This window comes from Ostrinia furnacalis, unplaced genomic scaffold, assembly GCF_004193835.3.
Source record: "Ostrinia furnacalis isolate ACB-3 unplaced genomic scaffold, ASM419383v2 OfSCF4596, whole genome shotgun sequence".
In the NCBI taxonomy this organism is placed as follows: domain Eukaryota; kingdom Metazoa; phylum Arthropoda; class Insecta; order Lepidoptera; family Crambidae; genus Ostrinia; species Ostrinia furnacalis.
This window is the reverse complement of record NW_021134835.1, coordinates 29,467-40,520: the sequence shown is the minus strand read 5'-3', so window position 1 is coordinate 40,520 and position 11,054 is coordinate 29,467. Positions and strand designations below refer to the sequence as shown.

The following is an 11,054-nucleotide window of genomic DNA, read 5'->3' as shown; positions in this document are numbered from 1 at the left end:
CAAATTCCTTAAATTAGTGCATTGACTCTACTCGGACTGATTTGCGAAATTTGTGTTTATAGCCCCTTTTTGTGTTAATAGCACTAACGTGCTATTCACACAAAAAGGGGCTATAAACACAAATTTCGCAAATCAGTTCGAGTAGAGTCAATGCACTAATTTAAGGAATTTGTGAAGTTGTTGTTATTATTTAAACAAGATTAGTATACCATTTGAATGGGGATAGACTAGAGAAGTTTTGATAAAATCCGAAGATCGCTATGTCAATTATTTATTTTTTTATAGCCATGTAAACTTAAATGTTCAGTTCATTTTTAACTTTTCGGAAAACTTCAAAGTTGAATTAAAAAAAAAACTAGATGATATTTACCAGTAAATTTAGATTTGATGCAATCCTACATCAATGCACGTCAAAACAAAATATTTACTTTGAAGCTACGCCTAGTAGTTTTTTTTTAAATCGAAATTAAATGATGCGATTTGGGTATTTTGGTGAAATTACTAAAAAAATTAATATAAAAGTAGCGGCCTGGCATGGAACGTGTTATGGGGGCTGAAAATATAGGAAATGACCCATTCTATCCGCCAAATCATTTTGGCACACGATGCGCCAAACACCCTGTATATCAAGCCGGTTTTGATGATATATATCAACTTTTAAAATTTGTTACTGTATTTGTACTTTTTGATATAAGATTTTTATTTTTTTAGTTGATTTTGCCGTATTTCAAAGATATTTTATGTTTTTGCTTTATTTGTCTGATTTTAAGTTTTAAAAACATTAAAAACATGTTTATGTAACACATATACAATAGTATTCATGAATAATACAATAAAATAATACTATGGCTTTCATACAAAATTGATATATATCAAAGTTGATATATATCGGATATATATCATAAATATCCGATATTTTGATATTTATAATAAATATCGGATATTTTCGAACCCTGGATATAATACTACCTAATTTCTACTATTTCCTACCTTCGATGAAATAATTGCTGTCTTGATATTTGTAAAGTTATAAGCTAAATTATAAAAACTATCTGGTCTCGCCATCTTCATATCAAAATAGCGGGACCAAAATAAACCATTCGCTGTTATTGAGTTCATTTAATTTCAATATTTCCTTTAGTTTGGTCCCGCTATTTTGATATTAAGATGGCGAGACCAGATAATTTAACTTATAACTACAAATATCAAGATAGCAATTATTTCACCGAAGGAAATAGTAGAAGTATCTGGATTCCATGTAGATCCCGCCATTTTGACGGACATGAAAAATCAAATGTGTTGTCAACTTGACATTTTGAATAGGTAGACAGTCGAAACCGCACGTTACAACTTGTTTTTTACTGACAATAACATCGGTTTATAAGCGAATGCCCATGGCAAGAAGAAAAGGAACCCAGAGAAATACAGGCTAGCGTAAATGCTGCACCACTTGGAGAAAACTTTGACATCGAAGGGCACCAAGCTCCATCCCATGAAAACTATTGTGTACAGTTTGAGGAGGAAATATAGTATGTAAGACGTGTACTTGTTGGCCCACATTTGGTTGTAGATTTTGGTTTTGCTGATGATAGGTTCGAGTTCCTTTTCCATGTACATAATCATGAATTCGTTGAAGAATGTCATGTAGTAGCCGGATCGTGTGCCGTGCCATAGCGCTAGGAAGAGGAGCGTGCAGCCCTGGCTGAGGTTCCTGTCGCCTAGGAACTTGAGACGTTTGTAAATATACTCAGCTGCGAAGTGGTTGGTGTTGCAGTTGAAACTCTCGATGTAGTGCTGGAATTTGGTGGCGAACTCGAAGCGAAGCAGCTTGATGTTGCTGCAGCCATCCCACTTCGATACCACCGTGTCGTCGTCCTTTTTCTCCGTTCCGTTGAACGATAGCCCGAAGCGTATGCAAGATGCTGTGAACCACAATAAAATAAAATAGCTTAGATAGGACTCCGAAGTAAAAGGACCCGGAGCAATAACAAACACATAAATCAGTGAGAAATATGTAGATAATGGGAGCAATTAACAATACTATATTTTATTCAATGTTCACAAGGTTGAATGCAATCACTCAGTTATTCTCTTTATGAATTGTTAAAAATGAATACCTAGGTATTAATAAAACTCGACATTCTTATATTATTCATAGGGAAAGTTGTGTTTGAGCTACACAATTATTTTTAATTATAATTGATTGCGGCTAATAACTTCAGAAACAAAAATATAATCGTCTTAAAACGCATAAAACGTTTCCTTATGAGGTATTTTATTGTTTTGTTTGTTGTATTAACGTTTTATAAATGTTAAATGTAAAATCCCGATTGACATGAAAAGAATAAACTTCTAATAGTAAAACCCATTTTATTACGATTCCTTTTCACAAAGAGGTATGGAGGTAGATCTGCTAGATTTCCCAAGACGGTTTATTTACAGCCAACTGTCAATAGTTAAGGTATGGGTAAGGTTTACGAGACCAAAGGGTAAGAGCAGTTTCGCACTACGTCTGATCGGAATTCGTCAAAATGTAGGTATTCGTAAAAAACGAGAGATATGAATAGACTCTACCTACTTTTAGAACTCAATTACTAAGTTATTCAGTACCTATTTTAAAACTTTTTGTATTACGCAATATGGCGCTATCCATTGTATTCAAATGAGACTTCAACGAATTTAATGACGTTATCAAAAATATAGACAACTACATTATTATTTCCTTTCACAACTAATAAGAATAATTTATGAGACCCAAACAGATTACAATTTTGTAAGCCCCTGCTTCATACACCAGTAGGCCTAAGATGCGCGCCGTGATAACTTTTATCGACGTCAATTTGTATGGGCAAAATCGATAAAATGGCGTGATAACCGCCTATCGCGGCGCGCATCTTAGGCCTACAGGACAGATCATGGTATCAGAAGCATGATTCAGATAAAAAGCTATTCACAGTCCACGCTTTTAGGCACTGTTTAGACTGTGAATGTGAATGTTCACATTTCAGCATAATTTACCCTAATAAAACATCTTTCAAAGGTTATGAATTATTCCAGTAGTGGACGTCAATTGGATGCAACAAACAAACGAAACTATACTTATAGGTAGAAAATGAATTTACAGAGGCTATAAAAACTCTTCCAACAATCAAATAATGTATTTTTTTTTTGTATCTCTGTCACGATACATGGATTGGCCGCAGGAAGTATAAATTACTGTGATCCAATTTATCGTAATGCATTGTGGTATTGTAATGACAGATACAGTCGACAGCGATCGGATTTAAGCTTTTCTGATACAAAATAGCACATATGTATTACAACTAATAACACGCTACAATGACATTTACAGGCACATTCGTCAGGCTAAAATTGGCATCTTACACAGTTTCCATAGAAGCTATTTTACAAAAATTTTAAATTTGATGTGCTCATGACTGTACAAAAATAATATGAAAATAAATGTTACCTTCAGTGAGCAACCAACACGAAATGTACTTGTAAAGAGCGAAATGAGCCCAGAGCCCGCAGTACAGGTGGCGGTAGAAGATTGATGCGTCCCAGAACTCGTCAGATAGGATGTACTTCATGCTGAACACCGACACTAAAATATTTATAAAGCACAATGTTTATTACATATCCAGAAAAATACAAACTATTCATTATATCATGCATTTTTTGACGTGTTTAGATTAATTAGGATCTTAATTTTCATTTCAATATAAAAAGCATACTAGGTACCTATGAGAAAATAACGGGCTAAGAGTCGGTGAACTTTGGGCCATCATTAAGTTTGGGTCATCTATATTTATTTTCGTAAACGATTATTACAATAATAATATTCTTATTTCATATCTATTATGTACTACCATTTAATAGCGTAAGCGGTTGACGAAATCGACTTGTTTATTTTGGGGAAATTAGAAATATACTTTATGTTATCTATCAATGACCTCTTTAGATAATTACTTGTATTGTCATAATATAAATACATCAGTATTTGTTCATTCGAACATTATTAAGTTAACTTGAATTCTAAGATAATATGAATAATGTTATTTTGATTAGGGGCATTAATTCTGTACCCCCAGTGAAAACGGAGTTAAGTCGAAAATGGTGATTTTTGGGAAATCGCATTTGAAGTTAAAAAAAATCCTGCTTCGTCGCTATTAGAGATAACTTGGTGAAATATTTTTTAGGTGAAAGGTAATGTTAGATATAATTAGGCAGTGTGCCAGTTTGGGAAATATAGCATGTAGTTTTTTCGTAATTAAATAAAAACCCAGTTATATCGCCATGCACGGCAACTTTATATTCGTGTAAAGTGATGTAATGGGACATAAATCATTTTACACCACACTGAATTGACCACCCGCTAACAAGTGTAAAGTGATACATTTTACGCTATTTCTGTTGATATTTTTTTGTTTCTTTAATTTTAGAAAAAGTTGTAAAACAAACATTAGTAATTACACTATGAGGAATCATTATTTCAGGTTATTTAGGGTAAATCGTCCAAAAATTTCTACTTATATCAATATACACCAATTTTGTGATGAGAAAAAAAATGTGTAAACTGATCTAACTAACATAATAGCGATCTAAGTATCCTAATAATTATGTGTAAAGTGATATAAGTGGCGATTGTAAAGGAATAAGGCTAGAATTTAATTATATGTTTTACTAGTAGATGTTAACCATTATTTATTAAAACTATTAACTAAAGTTCTTTGATTTATAAACTACGCATTATGTTTTCCTTTAATCTGACAATTGGGCTAAGTTATATCATTTTACACCAAATAATTAACCAAATCATTAGTTGCGATTTTCAAATGTTTTTGATCTAAGTAACTGATAACATTTTACACATGTACGAAACTTTTGTGGTTAATGGTATTAGTCTAATTGAATCATTATACACAAAATAAATAATCATTTGTCTTTTACTTTTTGTGATATAAATTAAGTTACATTCTTTTTCACCAACCAACAATACATAGTTTTTTTTGTGTATATTAATATGAGTCATCTTATATTGTTAATCACAAATTCAATCTGAACAACTTCAATCGTGTAAAAAGTAGTAACACGAGTCGTACCTCTTGACACAATAAAAAATTGAAAGAAGCCTCCGGTACACTTTGTTAAAAGTAGACATGTATCAATATACACGAAAGAAAACTCAAAATTGGTTCACAAAGCCTTACTTGAATCATTTGGCACAAAATTATTTTCTTTTCTATACGTCGTAGAAACATACCGATTAGATACAAAAATAGCTAATTTTTCAGAGATTCACATTATGTTATAAAGTCAATTTTGATCTAAGTCGAGTTAGATCCCTTTTCACTGGGGGTACAGAATTAATGCAAGTAGGTAATACAGTACTTATTATTATTCTGTGGTAATACCTATTTAATAGACGAGATCATTATAAAGATACACAACAATGAACATATTATATGCTAGCAATAATTTACACATCTTTGTTATCAAAAGTATTGTTCGTACATACCTCCAACTTGGAAAGCAATTAAATAGGCCACTCCTTGTAATAATCTAGTCATTGCTTGCTTATTGAACACAGCCTCTTCTTTGTCTAAAGGAAACTTGTCATTTAGGTAATCTGAGTACCGCCGGAAGGAGAAAATTGGCCCAACAAGGAAACATGCAGGAAAGTATATGAAACCAATCAATTCCAGGAACGATGGCGCTTGTGTCAGGGCTGTCTTTTTAGTATTGGCCGAGAGCTCTTCTCCTTTTGACATTTTCTTTCCGTCCCAGAGGTCAAAAGAGAGTGCTATCAACTTCAGTGTGAGCACGCAATGAGGCATTGTCCATGTGATGTCATAATCTTCTGACTCCGTTACTATATATCCAATCAGTAGATAGGACATGTTGAATATTAAAGACACAATTACATTCTTCTTGCCCGGCCCGAGCACCATTGTAGTGAGGTAGATGACAACAGCTGGTATGACATTATGGAACATGGATAAACCGAAATTGTAGTAGGCCATGTCTAATCCAGTCAGAATAAAATAATTGTTTCGATGTTCTTTATACTGATGCCTTACATATTTGTGGTAAACTACAGCTAAGGGGTACCCCATTAAAATAGATATGAGGAGTTTGAGTGCAGGTTCTGTGGTACCAATCACATCTGCGATAAATGGTACTGGACTGAGCTGTAACCAGCTCAGAACCGACAAAAATAGACCCCACATTTTGTTTTGAATCTGAAAAGACGAAACAGTTTTTAAGTAACCTAAAAAAAGATGAGTTTTAAAAATATTAAAACAGATCTCAAATTATGCAAAAATATTCACATTGTATTATAAATTTAGCCATTGAACATTAGAGTATTATGTTTTACATGTTTAAGAATAAAAGATTAGCTCTGTATCTATTGTATTTATCATTATATGTTTTACTACTTCTATTTTAACACAATATTAAATTCTAGACGATGGAATCTGTCCAACATAGTTAGGATGGATCAATTGCAACCGCAAATTCTTTAAAAAATGACAATATTTATTTTGGTTTTTTATAATAATATGAAGGCATAATCTTTATATGTATAGTTTAACCCATAACCAGGCTCTGGTGTCCATAGAGCCCACATTAATTTGAACTTTATGCTATAAAGATATGGTTAAAACCAATGACTTTATTTGGTTTGGTTATGGGATAAAACGAAGTCTCTCCCACTGTTTGTGTACTTAGATCTTTTAAAGTACGCAACGGATTTCAATGCAGTTTTTAGTGATTGAGTGACTCAAGAAGGTTTATATATCTTTAATATTTAATACAAGGCATGCGAAGCCGGGGCATGTTGCTAATATGCAAATAAATGTTTTTGTACTTTATAAAGTAGGTGCAGCAAATGTTGCAACCACAATAACACTATAACCGTTTTCACAACTGTTTAGTGTTTAATACTCAGAAAAAGAAGAAAACATGCTCTGTTTATGCCTCTCTAAGAAGTTTTTAATTTTTACCCTAACCTTAGCCCTAACCTCTAACCGAAAATTGTAAAGATTAAAAGTAAACGGAACACAAGTGAAATCTTACATAATATATTAATTACACAGCACAGAACACAGCCGCCCAGCAAAGATTGAAATGTAGCCACACAACTTTACTTTTCAATTAATTAAAAATAGAATTATAGTTTATTGATTTTTAGATCGATGCTACAAAGAATGCAGTACAAGGTCAAGCGCTCAACAAAATATATGCAATTTAACAATGCAATGTTGCAAAAATATCATTAGATACTCTATCCAACCTATACCTACCTACCTACCCCTATTGCCATACAAAGGTAACACTTAGCAAAGTACTTTCTTATCAAAAAGTTAAGTTACATGCACAATATTATTCAAAATCTATTATTTACGACCTAATAGTATAAAATTCGTTGATTTATGTAAATGGATTGATTTAAATTTCTCAACTCACCGCCACACAAGTACCTAGGTAGTCAATCAGCACAGCAATCGCCAATCACCAATCACAGCACAGATAAAAAAAATGCAATCCGCGAACTGTCTGCAAGACCGTCTGTCTGTCACTTCCACAGATAAGGATAGATGCAGCATGTGTCAAAATTTGTATGAAGCCGAGCGTGCCACTTTTTAAACGTCATTAGTGTCATTTTAGCGAATTTTAGTGATTGCCGCAACGTAAAAGTAATCGTATCATCGTACTGCATTCGCAAAGTCATCGAATGATATCGTGTGACTCGATTCAAAAATTAATTAATTCCGATAAAACTGATATTTTGTTAAATTTATAGCTAGTCTGACTGTGGATTAAAATAATTATGTAGCGGTAGACGTTATTCTACAATTCTACATTATTAATTTGCAAATAATATTTTTGTTGTGCCTAATGTTTATGAAAGTAATGATCGTTATTCCATTATGTTAAATAGTACTACTAGTAATTCATACTTAATTCCATACTTTTAAATATCCTAGTAAGTAAATGACCTACTTTCATAAAATAAAGACTATTTTACTCAAGCTTTTTATTTTTAATAAATGTAAAAATGCGTAGTTTTGCCAATACGTTTTCTTTCATAAAGCTAAGTCAGGTACCTAGTTTTGAAGATATTTCTAGACGACAAAATCTCGGGCGTCGTATACATAGTAGTAATAGTGTATACTGCGATCACTGACCTAACTTCTTGATTTGTATATTTCGACGTTATACAGTGCACTCTGTCTTCCGCGATCACTGATCTAACTGTTTTATAATTCTTCTTCTGCTACTTTATTCTAATTAATTACATATTTGTTACTCGTTGCTGTTAATTACAATTCTCAATCCGTAAATAATTTCTTCTCTCTACCGTGTTCGTACTACTGTCCTCGTAAAGTCATCGTATCCGATTGTTGTAATCGGATTACATGAACATCACTCGACCATGTATGTCCATTTGGACATATCGGAATGGCACGCTTTGACTAGCAACTTGCTGTATCTACTCTAATCCATATCTGTGGTCACTTCGTATAGATGACCCACGCTGAACTGTCCCACCAAATCACCAAACTCAATGACAGGGGGGCGCTACTATCGTTCAACTATATGGTTTGCAACATGGCAAAAATCTGCGATTCGGTATTGACGGTGGCGCCCCACTGTCAATGTCATCGACAGAGGATACTCACACTCTCACTCAACTGTGCCTTGCTGTGCCTGACCACCCACTATAGTAATATATGGTTTCCAACATGGCAAAAATCTGAACCAGCGATCCGGTATTGACGGTGGCGCCCCACTGTCATTGAGTTTGGTGGGAGGACAGTCCAGTATTTTGGAACTTTTTTGATTTTTGTTACTTGACGTTTCAGAATCATGGGTGGGACTTTAAATGACCCATGAAGCTACAGATAAAAATGGAGGCCACACTCCGAATACCTACTTGAAGCACAAACTAAGTATCACTATCTCGCTTTCTGTGGGCAGACTCGCTCTTTCTAAATAAACAAAAAATATAAAATTGCTCAAATTCAATGAAACCAATGTAAAATCTTTATTTCTTGACATAGGTATCATTAAAAATGATAAGTGTAATTAGTGGTAAAACGTTTTAGGAAGAAATTACTGTAAAAAATGTGAAAAATGTTTACAATGATCCAATGTCGGAAATGACGAAATAAACACTTACGCGTGGAATCTTATGTCACTTCCAGGACACCACGTACTACCGCAACCACGCATTACAAAATTTTGCACCAATTCTTGTGATAAAACAATGATTATTCCCTGTAAACAATCTCAAACGAAATTAACTGCTTAATAAACAAAATAGTAAACAACCGCCATGATGGGCCGGATTGGGCCGATGTTGCCACATGGTACCGATTACCCAGGAATTGGGATTGTAATTCCCTGATTCACCAACACATTAAGCCTAAATGGCCGACAATTTTGTGATTTTTTATTGAACTAGGTAATCTTAGTTTCAAATATTAATTACTCTATAACCTGCCCAGGAGTATGAAGAATAATTGTACCAAGTTTCGTTAAAATCCGTCGAGTAGTTTTTGTTTCTATAAGGAACATACAGACAGACAGACAGACAGACAGACAGACAGACAGACAGACAGACAAAAATTTTACTGATTGCATTTTTGGCATCAGTATCGATCACTAATCACCCCCTGATAGTTATTTTGAAAATATATTTCATGTACAGAATTGACCTCTCTACAGATTTATTATAAGTATAGATTTATTTGTTTGACTTCTGATTTGGTTAGTGAATTGGCTATTTCGAAGAATTTACAAGGAGATTTAAATCAGAAGATAGCAATACTACAGTTCACACTAAAAGAGAGGTAGGGCCGCAGAGAGCGAGATAGATATAAGTAGGTATTTGACTCAAGTTTTTGTTCCAACTTTGCCCTCCATTTTTATCTTTAGCTTCATGAAATGACCGAAGAATACGCTGAATTGTTTCACTCGTGATATTGACAGGGGGCGCCACCGTCAATAGCGGGTCGTTGGTTCCAATTTTCGCCATGTTGAAAACTTTAAAGTTAAATGATGGTGGCGTCCCCCTGTCAATGAGTTTGGTGGGACAGTTTAATTTAGGTCAATTAAATAGTTTCCAACATGGCAAAAATCTGAACCAGCTATCCGGTATTGACGGTGGGCGCCCCGCTGTCTGTCACAGATAGGACAGTTCAGTATTTTGGATCTTCTATATAGTTGAACGATGGTGGCGCCCCTCTATCAATGAGTTGGGTGGGACCACTGACGTATAATATATCTCATGGACTTTGCGTAACTTTAAAATAAACGTGCAAGGTATAAAATACAAACACGAGTTAAGAAAACAAAATGGCCGCAATACAGGCAATCAGCTGACAGGTTTCCGTGTGTGTGTAGTTATCAGCTGATTGCCTATATTGCGGCCATTTTGTTTTCTTAAATCTTGCATGTACTCGGCACAAGTTAGGTAGTTAATAATGACGTTACATGAAATAGTTCAGTGTAGGTCATATCGCACGTTCATAATCAAACTGTCACTATACAAAAAAGTAGATTTTTCAGGAAAAGCATTTGAAATGCTCAAATTTTAAAACCCTTGCAAAATGAGCAAAATGCTATTAAATGTTTTGTTTTTTGTTAAAGACCAGTAGTGGCTTATTTGGCTTTTACGGAAATATAATTATCTTTCAAATTATCATAATGGTTTATTTAATATTTAATTTTTTTCTCTAAAAATAGTGTCACTTTTCCACTAAAATTGAGACAGTGACAGTTTTCAATTAAAAACGTGTTAATGTTGTATTATTAATTCCGGTAGAAATGTCACTATTTTCATATAAATTTGACGATGAAAAATAAAAAAATGATTATTATTAAATAAAACTAACACAAAAAAATCAGTAATTTTAATGAACTTAAAACTTAATAATTTGGATTATGTGGTACCAATGGTAACAGTAATAAATGTAAATTCTCGATCAGAAATAAATACGTTACACACATGAAATTACTATAAAACTACATCACATAAATCAACT

General features: G+C 33.6%; 1 protein-coding gene across 2 annotated transcripts; it reads right to left on the bottom strand.

Moving 5' to 3' along the window:
• Positions 1-961: 961 nt before the first annotated feature.
• On the bottom strand, positions 962-7,580 carry nes (lysophosphatidylcholine acyltransferase 3 protein nessy). 2 transcript variants are annotated; one of them, XM_028314180.1, is made up of 4 exons: positions 7,471-7,580; positions 5,519-6,242; positions 3,470-3,604; positions 962-1,922 (listed from the first exon to the last, which is right to left on the bottom strand). In XM_028314180.1, the coding sequence occupies exons 2-4, from the start codon at positions 6,228-6,230 to the stop codon at positions 1,345-1,347; spliced, it is 1,425 nt and encodes a 474-aa protein (XP_028169981.1). In that variant the 5' UTR covers positions 6,231-6,242; positions 7,471-7,580; the 3' UTR covers positions 962-1,344. The 2 variants fall into 2 exon arrangements, with proteins under 2 accessions (XP_028169981.1, XP_028169982.1); XM_028314181.1 differs by lacking the exon at positions 7,471-7,580 and adding an exon at positions 7,081-7,414.
• Positions 7,581-11,054: the final 3,474 nt, after the last annotated feature.

Coding starts and splice junctions, on each gene's coding strand:
- nes (XM_028314180.1), bottom strand. CDS start 6,230: ATGTGGGGTCTATTTTTGTCGGTTCTGAGCTGGTTACAGCTCAGTCCA. Junction 3,605..5,518: donor AATTGCTTTCCAAGTTGGAG/GTATGTACGAAC, acceptor TAAATATTTTAG/TGTCGGTGTTCAGCATGAAG. Junction 1,923..3,469: donor GTGTTGGTTGCTCACTGAAG/GTAACATTTATT, acceptor TGTGGTTCACAG/CATCTTGCATACGCTTCGGG.